Here is a 25,099-nt window from a genome sequence, read left to right as displayed (position 1 = left end):
GCTGTTTCAGGCACTATACAGTAAATCACCTCCAATTTTCTCATCTGAATATCAGTCTTGTTAATCAGAAAAATCTGAGAATTTTTTTGATTTAGTAAAAACATTTGTCTAACAAAGTACACGGGGAAAAGTATCAAAACACAAGCTCTGTCCTTTAAACACTCACACATACACAACACGAGGGATCTTCAATACTCCTCGTCATAGACAAAGACCTCTAAAAGAAACTCTTATGGAAAAAAAATCTACATCATCTCACAATATTAAATATAAACAACCTTTTCAAAAAAATAATCTCTATGCCGAGTGTCCACTGTGTTGATAAAAGCTTTGTTTGTGTGCTAAATGAAGACTTGTCTTGTCATACCTGGATGAGTCATTTCTTAAAATCAGGTGTGCTTGATTAATTAATCAACATGTGATACATTCACTTGAACGATAAAAATCAAGTTCTTTTTCTTTTCTTTTTCTTTTTCCAAAAACTTTGAAATGTGTCCAGTCCGTCAGTCATCTAAAAAAACAGTTCCCACTGCCTCCTTGAGAACAATCCAGGGGTAAAACTCTTCCTCTCCAACCAAAATCCACCATCTCCTCCATGTTGTGTGCGTGTGGATTTACATGTGTGTTACATGTGGCAGGTGTTTGTCCCTCTCTGTGGTTCCTCCTCTTCCTCCAGGCTGCTGGAGCAGTCCATCGCCTCTCCACTGTCTCTCTCACTGCTGGGGACCATCGGAGACCAGCTCTCCCCAAACTCCTCCTCCTCCTCTTCCTCCTCCTCTTCACCCTCGTTCCTCCCATCTACCTCTCCATCATCGCCCCCTCCTCTCTGCCTGCAGTAAGGTGGGATCTCAACCACGACGTATTTCTTTGCCCAGCCGCTCAGCAGTGCCTTCTGTCGGACGTCACTCCCCGTCAGGCCTGTGTCCGACCTGGAGTTAGCTGCAGAGAGAAAAACGAAAGAGGGCAAGAGAGGAAATGAAAGAAAAAGAGAAAGGGAAAGTGAAGTGTGAGACGAGAAACAGACAGAGTGGATGAAGGGTTAAGAGTAGAAAGAAAAAAGAAAAACATTGAGGAACCACTGTTAGTATCTAGTTTGGTAAATGATGAATATTGATCTAACCTCTGCCAAAGTATATAACAAAGTACATTTGTTATATACTGACTACACATTTGGGTTGATATAATAAACATACTAGGTCACAAAGGAAACAAAAACAATAAAATACACATATACAAATGCATAAATTTAGAGAAATGCTTTCAGAATAGGGGGCTCACCCAGTCCCTAATGAACCGGCCACATTGGACGCTTGTGTAGTGTGTGGCGGCTGTGGTGCAGAGCTGCTGCGGCTCACTCACTTGTGTGTGTCCACATAGGCAGCATTGCTACTGCAGCACAGCTCCTGTCTGCCCTATCCGTTTACATGGAGTTTGCCTTGGATAATTATCAATAAATATGATGACTTAATATTCCTTTACCACCGTTGAAAGAGCGAGAAAGCGGAAGGGGGGAAAGAGAGCGGGGACATTAAAACTGGTGTGATGTCAATATGACTGCCATATGAGGTTGTTTTCAGGTCTTTTTTTGGCAGACAACTGCGCACGTGTCGTGGTAAAAATAGGCGAGACTCAGAATCTTTAGAGCCTGTAAGAGTGGCTGAAAACCCGGAGCTGATATAGTAAACCTGAAAATGCAAACATGCATGAGTGATGGTTAACAGGGTGTAGTTTGGAGTTTCACCAATTTTCTAGAAACTTAGCAAGACAAGCTTTTACATCAAAAATGTTAGAAGAACAACCCCTTCAGACACCTCACCTGGCAGCGTTGTGGAGAGCTGGCTGGAGTTACAGGTAACAGAACCGTTGTTATTGGAGCCGCCGGCAGCAGCGAGGTGGAAGATCTCGGAGTGTGGCAGCTGTGGTGACACTGGTAAGGAGTGACACTGTCTCCCTGGCAGCTGCTGCCAGTAGTAAGATGTCTCTTGCTGAGGTCCTCCAGGTCCGTGAGCAGGCAGCTGGTTACTGAAGACACTCCCCGGAGGTGAGTGGAGGTCAAACACCAGGGAGAAAACAGACTTGCTGGGCACATCAAAAAACTTGATCTTGCCCCCGCACAGGTCCTCTCGGGCAGTGAACGGGTTGATCTTGCGGGATTTAGAGGCTCGCTTAGCGGTGGGTGGGTTGTAATATGGGTCCTGGACATTGACTTTCCTTCCTGGTTTGCAGGAAAAGACGTCTGATTGGCTGCGACTGAGCCAGATGTTTCGTCGGGGGCGGGGTGATTTCGGAGGAATTTTATCATCCTGAAAACCGAGAGGGTTCAGTCGCTTGAAGCCCTGGATCTTCTCACCTTGAAGAATCAGACATAAAAATTCATTTGTCATTTGTTTTCTTGATTCATTGATCACTTGTTTAGTCAATAAAATGTCAGAGAAGGGTTAAAAATGTTGATCTGTGTTGCCTAAAGCCCAAGATAATGTCCTCAAATGTCTTGTTTTGTCCACAACCCAAAGATATTCAGTTTACTGACACAGAGGAGTAAAGACAACAGGAAATATTCACATTTAGGAGGCTGGAATCAGAGCATTGTAACTTTTTCTTTCTCAAAAAATGACTCAATTAAAATCAAACAAAACCTGAATCATTATAGCTCTAAATTTTTTCCTAAACCTAAAGAAGATCAATAATAAGACTTACAAGTTGTAAGTTGTAAAAAGATTGTCATTTCTTGTTAGAAGTACTCTGAAGGTAAAAGGAGTATCTTAGTAACCACTAGGTGGCAATACAGGCTAAATCCTGCCCAGAGTACACAGCCATGAGTTCATTGATTCCTTCTTCTTCAAATGTTTCCAACAGCTCTGGATGAGATTTTAAAGACAGAAATGTCCTCTGAAGTGTGGTTGGATTGTAATATTCTCATAAATTTTAAATGATGAGATTGAGGGTGACAGAAACAGGGACAAAAAGTCCCATTTTGTAGAGATCACAAAGACAACAACATCCATATAAGAACCTAAATAGTAACTTCCCTAGTTTCCAAAAATCAGTCATTCAAAAAGATGACTCGTATAAACACATGAGCTAATCAAGAAAACATCTTCCTCATAGTATTCTTTTACTTCTGAGGGATCGGGTATCTCTTTCTACACAGGAAATACCTGAAGGAATTACTCATGCCACTCACGAGGACCAAAAAAGCTTCTCTACAAAAATATTTGGATAAAAGGCTATTACGCAACAGAAAGATGTCCTACTATGAGGATAATCCTGGGTTTCAGGAAATGCTGATGCTATCAGGCAAACAGAGAGAGAGTGAGCTGGAGGATGAGGACAGAGAGAGGGAGTGAGACCTGTCAGATCCAGGCCATGTTTCCACATAATCACAGCCACATAACAGATATTTCTCATGTCAACAGGCCCAGACTGTTTTATAAACCTTTTAAGCTAGATTTTACAACACAACACCAGACGTAAGAAACCACTTAAGTCACTAGTATAAATCAGTTCTGCTCCTGTGATGTCAGATGTTGATGTCATATGTTTGTGCTCTTCTTCTTCATAAACTGTAGTACTGAGGAGGAGGAGCAGTTTGACTGTCTTAACAAAAACATTACTGCCTCCTGACTCCGTGATGGTCAGACATGCAGGCGGCTGAACGCTGGACCAAATTAGAAGTGAAACCTGGGCTTGCATGGATCAAGTATCTCAAAATAGGAATGTTGATCTCAGACCAGTTTTCCTCCCAAGTCATGATGAAGTTTATATTATTACTGAGGACTCTGCACACTGGTCCTTTGAAGTGTGATACAGACAGATACATTTTTGGACATATTTAACTTTTCACTTGAATAACCTACAGGGGTGCAAAGAACAGAGTATACAGATATTAAAGTGGAAATAAGGATACTGCCAGTGTTGGGAAGTAACTACTTACATGTAATTAAATTACAAAATAAATGTAATTGTATTGTTAGAGTTACTGAGGAAAATATGTCAATAAATGATAGTTACTCATCACAATGTTGGTATTTACAAATAGGCTACATCCAACATCCGGTAAAAGGTTATATGTAGAATATAACATTAATTCTGTTGCTTTGCATCTTTTCGCCATGCAGGGATGCCTTTTATATTTAATTAGAGACAAATTTGAGTGCAACACCATCAATTGTAGGACATCTTACAAGAAGCTCTGTACATCTAGACAGGCTCCATTCATTGGGCAGTATGCTTTAACATTTTAAGGGTTATTTCTGACTCGTCCTCTTGTTTGATTTTGCACTTTCCACCACCTCTCTCTGTCAGTTAAATCAATGCATATTGCTCACATTGATTCGACTGATCGATTTCATTGACATTTATGTGTTCAAGATGTAATTTAGCTCTATGTTTTATCAGTGCCCATCTAGTAGGCTACATATCTACTGTACAACTGTAGATGCAGATGGATTTTTATCGACTGCCAGGGTCTCTATTGTTCATCAAATCGCTCTGAAAGTGATCACAACTACAGTATATCATTCTCCACTGTCATTGTCATTATAGCTGTGATGGGGTCTACGTCATCCACTTGAGTTAGAATGATTATAGTATAGTTAGGCCCTTGACTCTCCTGACAAACTCATTGTGGGGCTAAACATTAAATTAAGTAAAAATCTGGCCTGAACAAAAGTGGTTGTATGTTTGGGCGAGGACAGAGTAGACATTATCATAACTAACTGGACAAACAAGGAATAAACAGTGTGCTTTTAAAGAGGAACTGTCATTAGGAGAGGAGGGAAGTTTCTGTAAGGCTAAACACTGACTGGACTGGATTGTAGTGCAGTACAAGCAGAGCCTGTAAGCATCGGTAAAAAGGGGTGAAAGGATAGAGTAGAAGAATATAAAATAGGTGGCCTTGCTTTGATTACAGCTCCCATTCCTACTACAGTCTATTACAGGAATTTACAGGCATCTTCTTGTAAACAAAGGGAGGTGACTTTTAGTGACTGGAAAGCTGAAGCTGAAATTAGCTGAAGCTGAAGTGCTGTTACCTTTAGGTATGGTCTTCTTGTCGATGTCCCCACTAAGTGGGACACACTCGTGCTCCATCTCCTCAACTTTAAGGCGTGCAAGAATCTCCTCCAGGTTCCTGACGATGTCTGGGAAGGATGGACGGAGTTTAGGGTCCATCTGGAGAGAGGAGAATAAATGGATATATGGAAAAGGATGAGATTCAAATATAGTAACTTGGTGCACAAGTGGGGAGAGATTGCACTCATCAGCTTATTCTAAAGGAAAAGGAAAACACACACCAACAAGATTACTGTCCATTTCAAATGTGCTACAGGTAAAATTGAATTTACATGAGGATATATGACACGCTGGTGCCTCTCCAAGCATTTGCATTTTATTTGACAAATTGGTTTTCCAGGAAATCTTCTATATTGTTTTATGGCATAAATGGGCTATTGCTTTATGGCCTTAATTGGCCCTTTACTTCAAAAAACTTCTCAACAGGAAGTGGTACAAAAGAGAAGCCTATGGAAAACAATGACTTAATATGTTTGAATAAGGAAGCAAATGTCTGGAACTGGAAGCAGTAGGACTCCTGTGTAAGTTTATTATCAGATGTCTATTGAAATATTATCTGTGTATTCTTTCTTTGAACAGGGATTTGCTAAAGTTAGAGATTTAACACAAAGCACCTTAACTAAAATATTTGCGAATGAGGAGGATTAGAAGAAAAATTGGGGACTGAAATTAAAGAAGAAGGAAGGTGGAAGCAAAACAAACTTGTGAAGAATAAGGAGAAGAAGATAGACAATGTGGAAGTGGGAGAAGGTGAAAGGGAAATGTTGTTTGGAAAGAAAATGAATATAAGAAAAAAACAAGATGGGGGACAAAAGAAAGACTATAAAACTGACTGTTAAGAAAATGAAATTCGAGAATAAGGGAGACAAGGATGATAAAAACGAGACAATCAAGGATGAGAGGGGATGGAGGGAGCCAATATAGGATCAATCAGCAGGGTGCTCCAAAATCTTTAATGCTCTCATCCTCTGCTGTTTGTAAGTATGACAGTGGGAAAAAAGGCATTAAATTCCACTTCAGTGATTAAAGTGTGAGTAAAATTAAACTGTCAAGAATCTCATAAAAATGTATATTTGATTCGGTTTATTAAATATTCCTCCTCATTTCAACAGTCACTCAATTTAACAACACATCGATGTTATATTAAGAAAAGCTGAGTCTGCCACGTATCTGATCCAGCTTTAAGTGAACAGAAGACCCCCTGGATAGTGAGTTTAATCAGATTATTCAGATAATCAGATTGACTGAACAAGGGAATCATAGTTACTTAAGAAATTAAAAAAATTAAACTGTGGAAAACAAGAAAACCCACTTCAGAAAATCTCTCTGCTACACAGGTAAAAGGTTGTTGTAAACACCTTATTGTTGTAGAGTAGATCCACTTAAAGGGACAGTTCATCCCACAATCCAAAATACATATTTTTCCTCTTACCTGTAGTGCTATTTATTAATTTAAATATCTGCCATACACATGTCTGCATTCTCTCGAATATAATGAAACTAGATGGCTTTAGGCTTGTGGTGCTGTGGACCTTGTTTTGAGCAGCTTTGTGCAGGAACTATTTTCTTTCTACTGAACTACAACCACCAACCCAATCACCGCACAGAAGGAAACGTGCATCTACTCATGGACGAAAGGCTCTTGCTCTTGACAGTGCAGGACGTCGACAGTTATGGTGTCTGTGGCGTTAGCTAGCTGAGTTGGCGGAGTTAGCAACCCTGTAGCACATGAGTAGTTCAACGCTTCCTTCTGCATGCTGTTGCCAGTTGAAGATCGGTTCCTACATGAAACTGCTCACAATAAGGTCTGTGGATCATCTTGAGTAACTAGGTCATGAGTTTTTACAACTGTATTTATTTGGCTCTTTGAACACCACAAGCCAAGTGCCATCTCGTTTTGTTTCATTGGAGAGAAGGCAGACATCTCAACAGCCAATATCTCCAAAACTCTGCAACTCACACCAAAACAATCTGGATGGTTTAAAAACACTACAGACAGGCAAGAGGAAAACACAATATCTTTGATTTTAGAGTGAACTGTCCTTTTAAACATGACAATCATGACCATGCACTCATTTTCGCAGATACATGGCTGCTACCGTTGCTCTTCATCTCTATTACAAGTGAACACAGATTGTTACAAGACAGTAACATCATAATTGACAGAAACTGAGACAGACTGGACAGGAATTGTGGTGGACTCACATTGCAACAGTTGAAAGCCAGCTGGAGGAAGTCAGGCGGACAGTCTCCCACCATATGCTGGAACGTGTGATAGTCCAGGCCGAAGTTCTGGTCAGGTGGCAGAGAGAAGACGGAGACAAAAAGATTTAGATATGTGAAAGTTAAACAGGAAATTCTTATTTACTATTCCAAAAGTGGGATAAAGGCAGAGACAGAGAGATGTTTGACATACTGCAAATCTCCTGCCAAAACCAGCTTCATGTCAAACTAATCCCTCTGATACAGTACTGCTGACTGCCAAGTTTGCATTTGGCTCTATCAGTAGGCTGAAATGTAAAATAATGCAGGCTGTGTGCTGTGTCTCTGCAAGTTTCAAAATGTAAATCTCTTATGAGATTATGTAAATTATGTAAAATATATACTGTCTTTTGAGTCCCTTCTTTGCATATTAAATAATAAACATGCAATCTCATGCTAGGAATGTACAGAGCAACAGTCAGTCCTGGATATCATTTTCGCATATGCCACTATATATGTGTTGAGTTATAACTGGTCAATAATATCAGCCAATAACTGAATTTCTGTTGCAGTTTTTGCCAGAGTGGGAGACCAACTCATCAACCCGTGCACAGAGCAAACAGGCAGACGGAGCATTACAGGGTTGCAGGGTGAAGAAGAGGTGCGAAGTAGACAAGCACTCACCTCAGTGCGGGGGAGGAAGTCAGGGTCAGCCTGGACTCTTGCAATGATCTCACACAGGATTATCCCATAGGAGAATACGTCCGCCTGAAAACAGACACACACACATGAAGACATGCAAACACACACAAGTAAAGTTTCCTCCCCTCTGATTCCTTTCTCAAAAATGGCTAACTACTGTTTTTTTTGTAAGTTGAAACATCCCTGATATTTCCTAATTTCTGCTAAAAATGTACCAAATCCTCTGACCTCCAATGTCTGAATTACGACCCACTAAACTTCACACTTTTTCTCTGTATCATTAGTGTTATATACTTTATTTTTTGTTGCTGTTATGATCTATTTTCCCAAAGTGTTGAAGTTTAATCAACACTCATCTAATGTAATCTTATTTCAGTTTATTTTCACACCATCTCAGCTAATACCACCTCTTGGTATTAATTTCTGCAATCGCAAAGGTCAGAGGTACTTTACCTTCTCGTTGTAGAGTTCGTCTCTCAGCACCTCCGGAGCCATCCAGAAAGGGGAACCGACCACTGAAAGCTTCTCTCGTTCAGCACTACACACACACAACACACACAGACACGTTTGACAATTACGTAACACACGTTGATGTGTCTGATCTCTTATAATGAGGAAGTCATTGTCATGTGCCAGATAATTCGAGAAACTTCAGAGGCTTTGACATCCTTTTATCTGGATAGGCACCAAAAGTTAATGGCTTCTATTCTGGGTCACCAAGTTTGGTGGAATTCAAGTCAACCAACCAATGGACACGGGGGAAATGTAACCTTCTTGGCGGAAGTAATAAAATCATGTAGGCAGAACAAACTTCACGCCAATCTTTGTTTCAATAAGTCAAGCTGAAGAAAGTTCAGTGCACCACCAGGAAGAAAATCCTGACCAGACCTTGCTAAAGACTGGCGAGTAACAGAAGTGTTCCATTACATTTCAGTAGAGGTAATGTACTTACACAAAAAGCCAGTTTGAGTGCATTTGTGGGAGCATGTGAACTAATGTCTATCTCATTAATGTTAATATGAACACTATGCGGGATAAAAGAACTTGATAAAGAGCATCCGCACAAGCATGCAAATATGAAAGAGAAGTCTGCCTTGGTGGCATTTTCACTTAAAATTATCCTCTTGCTCTGTGTGTTCCCTTTAGTTCACACATAATTGCAGTTTTAAACTGTACCAGGCAGAGAATGACTGCTGTCTGACCTTACAATCAGTTTTTAAAATGATGTCACTTAGTCTGTATAAAGACTCTAACTCTATAATCCTTTAAATTCAGTAGCTCTTGCTCTGTTTGGATTCAGACTGGGTGAAGTCGGACCACACCTTATCACTTAGCAAAAAGTGTTAGGTGTGGCATCATTCTGTGTATTATTCATACATGTTTACATAACCACAAACACATGCATAGATATATGAGATTATAGACATTTAACAACAGAGAAGCAGCCCCCCTCTGACACCAAACCAAAACCCTGCTCTTATACTATCCTCCTGTTATCACAACACTAAAGAAGAGAATGTGAACTATACAGCCTGCTGTTAATGTCAGTGTCGGACACATGAGTTAATAAATAACTCTGTGCCAGGTATGAGGAGGAACACACTGAAGTGACTTACAAACAGCTGTAAAGAGAAAAACAGAAAAAAAACAGACATGGAGAAAATGATAATCACATGCTGGAATAAACATTTTCTGACCTGACATTTTCTCTCTTTATGGTTAATTAAAATAAGTTGCACCAGATGTGACACTCCTCCTCTAGACAGGTTTCCAAAGTGTCAATTGACCTACCATGTCATCTTCAGAGCCAAGTACAGTATTTTGCTTTTGGGTCATAAAGAAGGTTTTGCTGATGACACCTGATAAAGCTTTAAAGCTGCACTTATCCATGTTTGGCCACTAGGGGGCAGATAAAGCATCAGCACAAGCAAAGACATAGACAGCTACCACCAAATCACTGGATTATGAAGTTGATATTGCTACCATATGCACAAACAATTGGCTAAGTCCAATATTCATTCTTCTTTTAGCTCTGTTTTTCTGAGAGAAATATCTGGAGCTCTGACTGCTAAATGTTTGACTTTTCGTTTACCAGCCACTCACTAACTGTATGTTTACCATTACCGTGACTGGTAAGTAGTTTACATGGATTTGTGTATAAACTTTGGGCCTACAGGGGTTGATGGGAACGGCTGAAAATCAACCAAAGAGGAATTATGCCGCTAAAAATCAAAACAGAGAGCTAAAAGAGGCTACAAAGCTCTCACAAATAGAGCTGCAACGATTAGCCATTCGGTTTTTGAGAGCAGTAATTAGTGGAGCGCTCCTTACGCATTTGTGGGGATCTTTTCTGCCAGGCCAAAGTCTCCCACCACCGCTGTGTAGCCATTGTCATCACATTTGATCAGGCAGTTCTGTGAATAAAGGAAAAAAATTGCATCATTATCACACGTGCTAGGTTGAGGAAGTTGTGACATTGACATAGAGCAATATAAAAAAAACATTTTGTGGCCAAACCTCCACTTCCTGATTGAACTTAAGCCTTCAGTTTAATTTTACTGTACATTCTCCTTCTATGTACAACAGAAAAAGTGAACAGGACATTTGGTCTGAACTCTTCCTCTTTACCCTAAAAGGAAGTATTTGTTAATCTTCTGTTATTATTTGTTGCATTCGTCATTCATATCATTCAAACAGCTCTAAAATTATACTGTAAATAAAAAAATAAAAAATACTATGGATGCTCTGCTGACATCATTTGCAAAATCCTGTGTATCATGACAGTTTACAAAATTACATTTGGTATCAATAGATATTTGTTCAGTTGCGCTGAATGTTAATATTCCATAATTCTCATAAATCATTTTTATATTGTATATCATTCAACTTGCAAGAACTTATGATACATTAATCCATGAAAACTACATCTAGGGTAAGCGTGCTTCACTCTGCTGCTACCTTAATGTAAGGTACATATTTGAGAATTTCTTGCACTTTGTGAATTTATAGTTTATAACTCCTTTATAAGGGAAGGGTATATTGGCATGTAGCTTTATAAAAATACAGAATAATCTCTAAAACAAAGTAGAAAGTTGGAAGGGGAGCGTAAAAAGAACAAGTGCATGATTACATTACTTAAAATATTTGAAAAATAGAGGGAAAGTTGCTCTGTGCATTGGGGTTTCATGACTGAGATATGCGTCATAAGGATATTGAAGTTGTTTAAATTCCTCCTTGAACTGAACTTTATTCTTCTACGGATGAACAATTATAGGCCTCGACAGGAAATTAATACAAGTTTGCAGCAGAGTGCAAACTGTTCCTGCTCTCTGCCAGTTCCATGTCAACATGGCTCCGGGTCAAGCTGTAAAACTAGAAGCTGCCCGATACAGATTATCACATCTGACTGTGACACTGTGTTCTTTACAGAGAGGTTAACAAGTCCACAAGTAAGAGAGCAAATAAGTGTGTCAAGATACCTGACATGTTTAATAGATCACACTGAAAAACAAAAAAATACATATTTGTCCTCTTACCTCTTGCCATCTATACATACAGACTGTTTTGGTGTGAATTTTCTATCTACCAGAAATTACATCTGCCAACTGTAACAGCGTGGAAAAGGAAGCTTACACCTCTTCATGGACAAGAAGCTAGCTAACTAAGCTTTTTAACGTTAAAGCTCAGCTGAGGAGGACTACATTATTATTTACATCCCGTGCTGTCATGAGCTCAAGCCTCTCGTTCATGAGTAGATGCATGCTATACACGAAAAGTGTTCCTACACGAAACTGTAGTCTGGATTATCTTGAGTAACTGGATCATGATTTCTGTTATTTCTGTGAGTTATTGCAGTTCAGTTTTTCAAAAGTATTTTTTGGCACTTTGAGCCCCAAAAGCCGAGTGCCATCCAGTTACATTATATTAAGAGAAGGAAGACTCTAAGAATCTTCTACAGCTGAAATCTTTGAAATACAGCAATTCAAACAAAACAATCTAGATGGATAAATAACTAACACTACAGACAAGAGTAAAATATATGTTATACAAGAGTACAAGAGTAATATACAGTGAAAGTTGGTTTATCAAAATAAATCTAATCAAAAACATATCTAAGGTAGAAAGAATGCTACGTTGGTGTTCTGGGGCCACAAGAAGTTGTATTTCTAGCTGTGGTTTCTCTCTTAACAATCAATAAGCCCGTCTAGCTAACCTTGGAGGTGAGGTCCCGGTGGAATATGCCTTTAGAGTGCAAGTAGGCCAGACCACTGCCGATCTCACAGGCCAGTTTCACCCTTGTGGGCCAACTCAGGTGTTTGTTGCTATCTAGAAGCTGCTCCAGGTTTCCACCATTGATGTACTGAAGACAAAGAAAGACATAAATAAATAAGTAGGTGAATATTAATATTAACAAAAACATTGACACAAAAGAAAAGGCGAAACATGAATAGATATACAATTTCAGTTTTCAATTTCAAATAATCTAAACAAAGGTGCAAGGCCATCAAACAGATATAAGAGATTTCATTTTAAATACTGAAACATACTGAATGACAAAAATGGGTGGATTACGCTTGTCAAACAATAACTGAGTACTGACAGTAAATGTTCTTCAGCCAGGAATTGAATTGCTACATTTTGAACAGAAAAATATTCCTGTTTGGCTGCATATAGTCTGTCTGTCAATGAGCTGGGGAGATGTCAAACAACCTTTAACAGGAAATAAATGTGAGACATCCTCATTCAGTTGGTGTGAAAACTCTTCACACTTATGGTGACCAGTGACAGAAACAACAGATTGGTTAGCTGGCTTGATAATTCTATAATCAACTGGAGTACTGACCGACTGACTCATTATGTTGTAAAGGTACATACAAGTATCGACTAAGTACATTACACAAACCAACTGCCTATCCAGCTGGCTCACAGAGTGGATGACTGATGACTGGTGGGTTGTTTGGGACACAGACGGCCTGCCTGCCTGGGGCCTTGCTGGTTTATCGACCAACTGACCGAATAAAAACTGGGAGCCTATTCAAATGGCTGACAGGACTGGTAGTTTCCTACATGTACAAATGTATTTGAATGTGTCTGACCATCCAACAGGCTGCTTGACAAATCAGCTCAGTGGGTTTAGTAGTATCCAGGTTCCTTCACTCGGTCTGTCAGCTTTGATCCAGAAGAACTTGTCTGACCTTGCTGCTTGCATGCAAACACACAGACACACTAATCCCACGTCAAATATCCTGGACAACGATGGTTAACTACATAGACGGGATAAAGCAATGGTGGTCTGGTTTAGCTGCGGTTATTGATGTGACTGACAGGCACGGAATTAGGGCACAGGGGGCTGCTGGTGGGAGGAGGAGGTCTCTTCTTCTTCATGCTATAAAATAAACTGGGCTTCTGGTCAGATTAAATCTAATCCTAGCATATTTTTACAATAAATGAAAAACTGACTGCATGTCTTTACTGAGCCTCGAAAAGATGCAACCCAAACCCAGGCCAGTTATATCAGTGTTATATCAACTCACTGAGCTGCCATCCTACAACAAATGCCATTATTTCTCCTAAACTGACTGCTTTACACCCCTAGTCACACCATCTCTCAAGACCACGTAAGTGAGGGTGACAGGACAATGAGGACATCAAAATAGATACTAATTGGATTTAGTTTTCTATCAGTGTCATCTTAAAGAAGATATCCTACATTTGTATATACATTATATACATATGTAAAGTGTAAGAAATAGAATAATTGGCTTTATGTTGAATAGATCCCCTCTGGATTAGAGCCCAGGGCTGCTGAAAAACTGCTTTACCAACCAGGCTATCAACATCAAGTTTCTATTCATGAATACAGCAACCGATTTATGTGTTCCACCATCTAGCTGCAACAACAACAATAACAACAGGATCAATGAACATGATCGCTATATTGAAGAAGAATAGCAGTAAATGGAATATAATATTATATTATAAATTATTTCAATATAAAATTAATCAATAATAATGATATTATTCTTGATCCTACAACAGTTTTGCTGCTTAGGGCTTTATTTAAATTAATGTACAATTCAATAGTTAAAAAAAATTCTGAGAATGTACGAAGAAAGATAAAGTGATGCTCCTAAAGTTGGAGCTTCCGTCTTGCAGTCTTGTACTACCAAACGTTTTCTCACACACACACACACACACACACACACACACACACACACACACACACACACACACACTCACACACGGAGACCCCAATTCAAGACGTCAGAGGATTATGGTATTTGTCCAACAAATTCCTCAGTAGCCACAGAGTTCAACAGCTGTTGTCTGCCTGGTCAAGATAGATAAAAGTAGGGGAAAACTCCACTGAAGATAAGTAAAACTAAGTCTAATCCAACTTCCTAGACAGCACACAATATATTCTCCCACTGACAGAATATGCAGCGAATGCAAAATGCGTCTGGTCCAAAGTGCCAATCACATGGTTTAGCTGAAGAGTGCACCTGCTGTGTCAACGAAAAGTAACTGAAGTAAGTCATATTCAAAAAAGCCTCTTATTCAGGCATTTTCCCCAGGAATTTGCTTTATCCTATTTGTAGAGTTACTCATATACCACAGTAATTACTTGACATAGCACATGTTTGAGCCATACATGTGCCTCGCCATGATCAGGTATACTGTAGAGTGCTGAGGAAATGAGAAACATACGGTTGGTGTCAACTGCTGTGGAAATTGCTCTACTACATTGTGTGTCTGTGTGTGTATGTGTGTGTGTGTGTTTCAGGTAAAAAACCCGGAAAGACTCAAACAAAAGAAACCTTGTTTGCTGCTGGGAGCAGCTTCAAACAGCAGTATAATCCTGCCATGGGTCATGATTTACCATTAGCCTAGATTATGATTGCAGAAGCATTTCATATAAAGTGCATTAGACTGAGATTCAGCAGAGACAAAACAAGGTTTGATGTTTAAGATCAATGGTTCCCAAAGTAGGTGTTGCAAAATTTATCAGGTTTTTGTTCATTTACTGTGCATTTTAATAATGTTGTAACAATAAAAAATGTTACTGGTTGTCATAGTTACATAACAAGCTTTCCTGCTTGAGTTTTTCAGGAAGTCAGCAGTCAAAAAATAGTGACTGTCAGAGGAAGTCATGTAAAGATGCAACGCTGTAAACGGAGCTCAAAGAAATGATGATACATCTCAGCCTTCAGCACAGTCTAACAGGACCAAATCAGAGCTGTGCAACAAAACTAAAATCAGACCCAACATGATTTTATGATTGGCTGAGCAGACTAACAGGTTTTGGCTGCCTGTAGATGACAGATACCCATCATGGTCCAATTGTGCACTGACTATGGTATCATCATCTGTGTGATCTGGCTCGCTCAACCCCTGGTACCGATAAGCGTCTCTATATAAATTTTGCAATGTTATGTTGGGGGTTGGGTGGCTCGGGATGACCTGGCTTCTTGAATTTTTCTGTTCTTAATGCTAACATAAGCAGCAAAATACTTAATTAAAAAGTTGGCTTTAGTGTATGTTGCATTTGTTCATGGATCTGCACGTGTCTGTGTTTGAGAGACAGTGAGTTTCTTAAGGTAGCTTGGGGCCATGCAGTAACTTAATTCTCCACTTCCTCTGAGCACGGCCTCATAGTGGGGGTCAGGTAACAAAACAGCATGAGGCTGCTACCAGGGTCAGAGCATTCAGTTTAGTCCTGACACGACACAACAGGATCTGTTTACCCTGCAGCAGGAATACAGACCTACCGCAGCGTGCACGCATGTGTATCCACATGTGTGCGGATTCATTTTGCAACTGTATAAGAAAAAGTGTGTGTGTTTGTTTGTGTAAACTAAGTGCAAATCTGGTATCATAAGAAGTGTGATGTGTTACACAACTGCAGAAAGTTGGTGTTTGTCTTTGCTCGTCAAGGCTACAATAAGCACATTCATTGTGCAGAGCAACAGTGTAATCAAGTACATGTGCGTGCGGCGGGAGGCATCTTTAACAGTGTATGCTTTCTTCAGAGAGGGATGAATCGCGTGTTTTGTACTATTTGTCCACATTTACATGTATTTGCCCGTTGAATGTGTATTCAAATATAAATGTGTAGAAACAAATACGTCTAAAGCCACTGATTCAGCAGTTGACGTGTATGTGCGTGAATGTATGCACATGTACATCTATCATGACTGTGTGTTTTAGTGCTCAAAAAAATAACTCAAAGAAATATAGTTTACTATAATGCAAGAAGGAGAAGCAGCTATTTCTCACAAGAGCTGTCACAATATCAGATTTTCATGACATGATTATGGTAGCCAAAAGATTTTATAATAACGATATTATTAGGATATTTACGTAAGTGAGTGCCTCGCTCCCATCTGCCATCTCCTCTGACATGATTTTGTGCAGCTGTAGTTGCCACACACTGTAGTAGTAGCTAGCTATCTACTTATTACTGCGTCTTCTTCTTCCTCCTCTTTTTCCCCTTTTATGCATGGTGACAACAAACAAAGTGCATCACCGCCACTTACTATCACAATGCAAGAATGGAAAGAAATGGAAATGATTCAAGAGGCACTTGATTATTTGCAAAATATTATTATATGTGTATTTCTAACATGATATCAACCTTTAACTTTTTAATATCACAGTTATCGTCATAACCGGCTAACATATAGGATTTTCTGAAAAATTATCACAATAGTTGCTGATTAAATTTCTGTTGATTGTCTTACTGTTTCAGCTCTGCCAATAATTGTCCTTTATCATAATAACATTCGCTTATCTACAATCCATCGTTTAGCAATGATAACAATGTTCTGATCAGCAAATGATACCTAGCCAATGGCTCTAAATAAACTGAAGAATATTTGCAGACTGTGTTTTTCAGATTAGTCTTTCACATTCTGTGCATCTGCTACACATTGGGTCAGTGTCTTTTAGAGCAAAAAACCTAAAAAGAAAACCAAGTGTAACCATTCAAACCAATCCAATATTAATTAGGCATTAGATTATATTGACCCTTGCTACATTATCAAGCATTTTCTGTGAATAATCAATGGTTATCTTCTCTCGCACACTCACTCAGACACACACAGATAAACATACACAGGTTAAATATAGGCTTTGTGCACCCCAGAAAATATTGCTCACTGTAACCCTAATGGTGTATGTCCTAACATTAAGCATCTCTGGAGGATTTTATTAGCTGCCTGTATCATATTCTCCCTCACTCTTCCCATCTCTCTCCCTTACACACACACACACACACACACACACACACACACACACATACACACACACACACACACACACACACACACACACACACACAGCCTAAGTATTATGTATACACAAGAACATTCAGTTCTCTTGGTTACCACAATTACAGACTAGTGCGTGTTGTTTTCGTGCATGACGTGATGTTCACCTGTAGGATTTCGCAGGACATATACACACATGGGTGCTTCAAGTCTCACATGTAGACGCATGAAGTTCCAGAGTAGAGACACTTTGATCTCACATATCATTAGTTGTACACACGCTTTAATGTGAAGCAGTGTGTTTGTGTGTGTTGTCCTACCTCTGTTAGAGCGTGAAGCTGGCCTTCATGGACACACACTCCCTTGAACCTGCAAAACCACAAAAGAGATGCAAGATGAAGGTGAGGATGTTTTGTAGAATTTGATTGGAATTGATTAAATGAGACAAGCAGAATCTAAAGAGAAGTTTGGAGGAAACCCAGTACATACAGATTTTAGCTTATCTTCAAGTTCAAACACTACAGGGCCACAACAATTTAAAAATATGTGGGAATACAGGAACAAAACATTTGGATGACCTTATCTGCTGTTAGTTAACAGAGAAAGCAGGAAGAATGGTGAAGAAAGGATTAAGATTCCAGTGGGCGAGACCAGACAAGTGATAACTGCGAGACTGTCTGCAAACAGGAGGATAATAACAGCTTCACCCGCATTCCATCCATTTCTCCCTCTACCTATCAATTTCTACATACTTAATAGAAACAAAATCCTTCACACTGCTCTTTCCCTTCTGTGTGTGTATTTTCATCTCCAACTGATCCCTTTTTTACACAAGAGATAAAAACTGATTGTTTTAGCTTGATGACAATGCAATCTTTTTACTCTTTTGATGGCCTATTACGAATGGTCATGAGCCTAAAAGGCTGGAAAATGTCCTTAACCCAGGAGGGACCATGCACCCTTTCAACTAAAGTAAAACAATGTGTGTGTGCAAAGCCACATATGAACCAACTTTGTTCACCAGCAGCGTTGAAGGCCTCATAATTCTGGAGGCAATGAAAAAGGTCAACTTTGTGGGTCCTTGTTGGATTTCAGCGAACAATGACCCCCTCAGTGTCTGCTTGTTAACGCACAGACACACACACACACAATCCACCAGGCAAGCTCAACAATGATGGCATTGTAAAAAGATACTGTGCACATGCAGGCATTTATGCATGTATGTGCATGTTAATAAACACACACTCTCCCACTAAGAAGCCCAGAGCAGAATGTGAAGTTGACAAAAAAAAGTGTTTACCACAAAAAAAAGAACAATACTATTCTTGCCTCGATCTGAATTGTCTTTGCTATAAAGTTTTATTTTGCCTACCGACCTTTCCTTTTCCTGTCGTAAAACGCAAGGCGAGGCACGTCTATTTGTATAGCACTTTTAAATACAGAGGCAGTTAAAAGTACAAAGTGCTTTATATAAGGTGAAGAAGTACAATTAGAGCAAGATTGAAAACAAAACAACAACAGAAAACGAAAATAAAATGAATAAATAAATGTATAAAATGAGTGCAGTGACAGTGCAGCAATTAAGCTGTCCTGAATTCAATACAGGACATAAAATGCAGTAGAGACATTTATCAATGAAAGTCACAGGACAATCTGCAACTTTCCTGGGGAGGTTAATGGGGACATGACTATGGGTGATACTTCCGGTGTTCGTTGGAACCAGCGTAAGCAATAAAGTGTCATAATAACTGAGGCAACAGCAGCACTGTCCAGGCTTTAGAAGTGTTTGCTAAGTAGGCTAAGCAATACGTTTTAGTAGTATTCTCTTGATAAAGTCGCCAACCTCAAGTCTTAAGGGAATGAATGATACGCCGTACCAATCGCTCTAAGAAAGAGTGTTAGCATCCAGTTAGCAGGAAAACAAGTTTTGACATATTTTGTTTGAGTAAGAACGAAGACTGCCTGTGCCTTGAGTTATTAGGAGGAAAAGCCAATCGGCTGTCTACAATTCAAGAAGTCCCACTCCGCGTTACTGGGACTGGTCAGCTAGTAAAAAACTATTGAAAACTGTTCACTGTGAAATTGAAGGAACACAAAAGAGAAAAAAACTTGAGGAGGAGAGACACAGGTGTGAGGGGCTCACACAGTGTCACACTTTGCCCTTTTTGTCTGACTAATCATTGACCGCAATCTCTAAAAAAATTAACCTAATTTTTCATAGCCACATCCTGCTCCCTTGTGACAGAAAGGGTCCTCCTCGCTTTTTGCCTCCAGGCAGCTGCTGCAGCTCTAACAGGAGCTGGCAGCTTAGAAAAACCATTGTTAATAGGCTCTGTGTTTGACACAGTTTCTAGCCAACCCCAAAGGAAACAGGTCACAACCACAGACTCATGAACAAGTGAGAGAGGTAGGGGTTGAAGCGTATAGCAACATAATATATTTTTAAAAACTGAAAGTGGAACGTGCTATAAGTAATGACTAATATGTGTAGCGTCATATGTGTGGAAAAAATTAGGATTTACTCATCATTTATTATTAGCACTTACTCAGTGACATTAACTCTTGACCTTTAAATAAGACTACTGTGAATTTATGAAAGCAAGCTCCAAGTTATTTAAGGCATCTGAATGTTGAATTTCTTGCAACATGCTAAAAGGAAAAATCATTTTTTTTACATCTGTCAACAACCAACTACTACAAAAAAGTGGAATATAAACATTGTTTTGGTCTTCAAGTTGGTTTCTGAATGTTTGTTCTCACAAAATAAGCTCTGTTCAAAAGACAATGATTTATTCAGTTACCAACCTGAGTATGCTTGGATGGGAAAGCCGGTTCATTAGTTGGACCTCTCGCAACATGTTAGCTCTGTTGCTGCTGAGCTTGTTCATCTTCAGAGCCATAACTTGGTCTGAAGCCCGATGACGTACCTGTAAAACAGTCAAATGATGCCACATTTAAACATGTCACAACACAGTCAAGTGCAAATGAACAAAGGCTAGATCACAATATCTGCAAAAAAATATTTATCTTTCAGGTCAATATTGGTCGGCCTTGACCAGCTATAATGGATATTTGTTTTAAAAAAAAATCAGAGGAAGCAGAAAAGAAAGGCAGCACATAAAAGAGAGCTGAAATGAGGTCAGGCGCTGCTGACTGGCCATGACAAAGTAGATGTGTCAATCCAGAGCTACACAATCAATTTTGTATCATTGTGCATTGGGATTTTAGTTTCCATCTAATTGTTAGACAGCGGTGGCATAACCATCCATCTATCCATGGTTGGCTGGAGCCTATCGCAGCATGCCTTGAATATAAGGCCAGCAAACACTAGACAGGTCAGGGCATGAACACAACACTGAGGCCTGCTGAAGTTAACAGTGTGCACTGTTAACTTCAGCAGGCCTCAGTGTTGTAGCTATAACAACAGATGTAAAACAGTTTTGTTTCTTAGATCTTAGGACACTAATGATGTAATGAAATACCATTGTGATCACAGTGTATTACAAAAGCGGCTAATATCAGATAAAAACACAGCCTGTTTACAATAAATCCCAGATATCAACCAGTTCTCTTAACAGAAGTTGGTATGTTTGTAATGGGTGTCAAGAGAGGACCTCAGGGACACATTGGTTTGGGTTGGACAACATGTAAAAATGATTTTGGCTACAAGAACATACTTAAAGCTTTTTATTAAAATATGCGTTAAATAGCTCTATATTTCAAAAGTAATCATTGTTATGAAATGCTTGGTCAGTAACATATATCTCTCCTCCCCCTGCTTATGCAGTAAAAGAGAAAATAATTTTCTGGTATCCCTGCTCATTTTATCCAATCAGGAAAGACAACTCCATAAAGAGGTGGTCATGTCTGCTCGTAGACGTGCAGAGAGCAGGATCCTCTTGTTTGCTGCTATGTCTGGCAATTACCGCTACATGCTCATGTGGTGACGTAGAGAGGAGAGAGGGGTGTTGTTTGATGTTTGCTAACAGCAAAACAAACAGAAAGTTAGCAAAAAGCGACAACAACGCTTACAGCAGCTTTAACTTCCAGTGCAGGGAGGTTACAACAGTGAATGTGTGTGATTCTAATAAATAAACAAACAGAAATATAATAATAATATCCTTAAACCCAATTCTTCAAATTATATTAAAATACAATTATCAAATCTTACAAACGAATCTGGTGAAACAGCTCTCCATGTATAAGAAATGTTAAACTTGGTCTTTAGGAAACCCAAGTCATTAACACAACCAAAACTAGTGTTAACCCGTTACTTAACTTACTAAACTTGCTCACAAGAAACAGGAAACAGGAGTCATTATGAACACACTTGACATTTGTTTCCCAAAAATAACTGCAGTCCACTTCATGAGGTGAAAAAGCCTCTGAAAGTGCACTGAACACTCTTAATCTCTCCACTGAAGCAAATACAAATGAGTTTTCTTTCTAAATAAATGTTGGTTGCTTTAATAGTGACCAACAGTTACCTTGCTGCATATCTATTCATTGCACCTAACACTTCAGAGACTTTGAAATTATGAGGTGACCTGAGGTCTTCACACCACAGGTTTCAGAAATGCCACAATGCAGTACATTAATTACCGAGAAGTTGAGTTCTGCTGAATATAGTCATATGCACGCAAATAGGAAACATCCTCCTGCAAACCACAGCACATCAGATGACTGAGCAGCTGCAGACACATCTATCTACCTACACTTGCTAACTCATTTCCTGACAGCAGAGACATAATTAGACCATGATGCAGGTTTTCAATCCAGTGGTTTTAAAAGGCTTAATTGATACCCCAGTGTGTATAGGTAGACAGCCTTCAGCAACAAGGTGCATAAACATTATCACGAGGAATAAAGTGCAGGAAATCATTTTGAAGCATCTTACATACATGCAAAACAGAGCTGCATACGGACACATTATGAGAGCCTTGATAACACCTATGCTACTGCACTTCTAACATTATAAATCAACACCATGATAACTTCAATACAGTATCTTGAAAACAACGACATTTAGGGAACAAAATTTTAGATTTTTATCAAAAGATATATATAACAAGGCTATACCATGGCAATGAGATACAACTTTTCTTGGCTATAAGCAGAGAACAGCAGAAAGGCTGTAGTACACATTAAATATCAAACTTTATCACACATTCCCTTTTTTCCCTTTAAAAATAATGAGCGTCAACAGAAGAGAGTGTGAAAAAATAAGTACACCTTTTTCTAGTGAATCGAAACAGCAGAAAATAAGTACTGAAACAAATATTCAGTCAATATGTGTCGATATATCAATAACCTTGACTAGTTTAAGACACAACAGACATCAAATGAATAAAATGAGCATCACTGCTGCTAATGTGCGGTTGTGATATGCTTAGTTGTGAAAAACGATGACGATTAGATCAATTATGTATCCCTTGGAAAAAAAATGATACACCATAATAGGGGCGGGTGATCTGTCGATTATAGATCGTGATTGATTGAAGGAGTCCACAATCTTCTTTTTAGGCAACTCATAGAGACGGCTGTACTGATAAGATGTCTTACCATTGTTTCCAAACACATAACCTTATGGACGAGTGGGTCAACGCTATGTGAACAAACCAATAGAGTGATGAAGCAGGATTGGGCGGACAGATGATAACATTATCAGTCAATGATGGCTGACAGACTTTAGACTACTGAGCCCTGTCCCATCGTAACATTGTGATTTAAAAGCCCGCCCACCAGAGAGCACAAACAAGAAGTGTGTCCTCTTAGAGTTAAGCAGGAATTCTTGGTGTTTGTGACATGTAGAAGAATAAACTTTTTAGTTTGTTGCTGCTCATTGCATGCATGTCTTGTTTATTTTCTTATGAAACCAGCTCAGTGTGGTGAACCCAGCACATTCAAATACATCAGTGGGAGTGATGTTTTCTTTCTGTGGGATGCTGTTAGTGTGTTTCTCTCCCTAGTGCCGTTGTTGTTTGCATTTTCTTAGCTTAGCTTCCTCTGTATAGCTACCCAGCTAACTTAGTTTCAAGCTTCTAAGGCTGAACACATGGACATGTGGTGCAGAGACGAAGACCCCTTTAAACCCAGCACAGGGATGTATGTTGGTGGTGAAGGAATACAGTTTTCTCAGCTGGGTGAGACTGGTGGTCAGAAGCAGTGTTGACTACAGTGGTGTTCTAATGAGCAACTACTGCCTTACAGTAACTCTGAGGGGACAAACTGCCTTGAATTCAGAAACACCTGTGGTTACCAAAGAGACAGCCGTATTGACTACAACAGTTGCAAGTCTCATATTATCTTCTAACAAGGGCTCTTTTACTCCTTTCAATCATCACAGCCACGGTACACTAATGATACAAGGGATGGGCAGTATCCCTTACAGTAGGAAAGGGAATCGACAGATGGGACAGAGTCGATATGGATTATATAGGAGGCATTAACAATGAAGGTGAAAGGACACAACTGCTATTTCTGCATTTGGAGACATATTCATGTATGCAAACATTATCTTTATAGAGTAGAAAAACAGATGATTTGTTTTGATTCAGATTGTGGGAGTTGTGTATGTATGCTTCTCTCTCTCTCTCTCTCTCTCTCTCTCTCTCTCTCTCTCTCTGTCTCATACATACAGACACAAAAATGGCTCTGTTCAAGTTCAAAGGAAGGGGCCTGGCTATAAGAGCCGACAGTCTTCACCGCAGGACAGCAGCAACAACAGATGGCCACTCCTCTGAAGGCCTCCTCCCCCACATCCATCTATCCTCCTCCTGCCCCCCGTTACTCACTCTTCACATCCCCCCATCTGCATTGAGCCCTGATCCCCCTCTTTCTCCTCCTCGCTGTGGCCTCCAACAAACCGTCATCCCTAATCCTCATCTTCCCCAGTAGTCAACCCCAATTTCTTCTTTTTTCTCTTCTCATCCCCTCTTTCTGTCTTTCTGCTCTATGGTCCTGCACACTTAGCTCTATAATATCTACCATTTTCACCACTGCACATGTCTGAAAAACATACCCCCAGTGTCTATTGTCGCCTCCTCCGTCTAACCCAAGCTCAGGAGAACCTCTAAATCACCTTCCTCTTCAAAACTCCTCCTCATCTTCTCTACTCCATAAACTCCCAAAACCGCCTTTCAAACCCCCATTTTTCATCCTCTTCAACAGCCCTGCCACCCCAGCTCTCAGCCATCAAAAGCCTTTTCCTCGCTGGTTCCTCCTCCTCTTAGCCTCAACCTCTATCACCATTAATTTCACCGCCTTTTTGTTCCTATTTCTATCCGTCATTATCCCTGTCTATAAGCTTTTCATCATTCTGCTCCATTTCCTTTTCTCTCTATGTTTACCTATGCATTCCTCTCTCTCACAGAACAAAAGTATTAATAGATATTTCCATTACTCAACGACAGGCTATGGCAGTAATTGCACACAGGAAGCAAGGTCCACCAAAAAGTGTTGTTTACATTGATTATGGGTTTTGTAAGTTTACAGAGTGATGATCCAACTATTATCCTACATTTTGCTAAATAATAGAGCTGCTCAGTGCGCACATAGCTTTAAGAAGACCAACATAACATAAGTCAAGACAACTTTGATGTGGCAGTAAGTTGTGGACAGTTTTGAGAAAGCTACTCTTAACCGCAAGATCAACAAAATATTAAAGTTTAAATATATTAGTTTAAATGCAAATATCATTAAGTGAAACTGGCTTTTGTTTAGAACTACAACGATTAATCAATTAGTTGTCAACTATTAAAACTATTTTGGTAACCGATTAATTGGTTTGAGAGGGTTAGGGTTAGGGTTAGGCTGGTAATTTTGAACATTTATCTGTCAGTGGCTGGTAGATG

At 39.5% G+C, this 25,099-nt stretch overlaps 1 protein-coding gene across 1 annotated transcript in view; it reads right to left on the bottom strand.

Moving 5' to 3' along the window:
- Positions 1-376: 376 nt before the first annotated feature.
- The window catches only part of LOC311266113 (dual specificity testis-specific protein kinase 2-like), a 31,502-nt gene continuing 6,779 nt past the window's right edge, over positions 377-25,099 (bottom strand). The window contains exons 5-14 of the mRNA XM_084368304.1: positions 20,052-20,173; positions 17,567-17,615; positions 12,191-12,337; positions 10,309-10,391; positions 8,431-8,515; positions 7,960-8,043; positions 7,279-7,365; positions 5,034-5,172; positions 1,817-2,350; positions 377-939 (exon numbers count right to left, since the gene is read on the bottom strand). Of these exons, the coding sequence (XP_084224430.1) occupies positions 626-939; positions 1,817-2,350; positions 5,034-5,172; positions 7,279-7,365; positions 7,960-8,043; positions 8,431-8,515; positions 10,309-10,391; positions 12,191-12,337; positions 17,567-17,615; positions 20,052-20,173 (1,644 nt within the window). The 3' untranslated portion in view covers positions 377-625. The remainder of the gene's footprint in view (positions 940-1,816; positions 2,351-5,033; positions 5,173-7,278; positions 7,366-7,959; positions 8,044-8,430; positions 8,516-10,308; positions 10,392-12,190; positions 12,338-17,566; positions 17,616-20,051; positions 20,174-25,099) is intronic.

This window comes from Pagrus pagrus, assembly GCF_965226575.1.
Source record: "Pagrus pagrus genome assembly, chromosome: 12".
NCBI classification, from domain to species: Eukaryota; Metazoa; Chordata; class Actinopteri; order Spariformes; family Sparidae; genus Pagrus; species Pagrus pagrus.
This window is presented reverse-complemented; position numbering and strand designations above follow the sequence as displayed.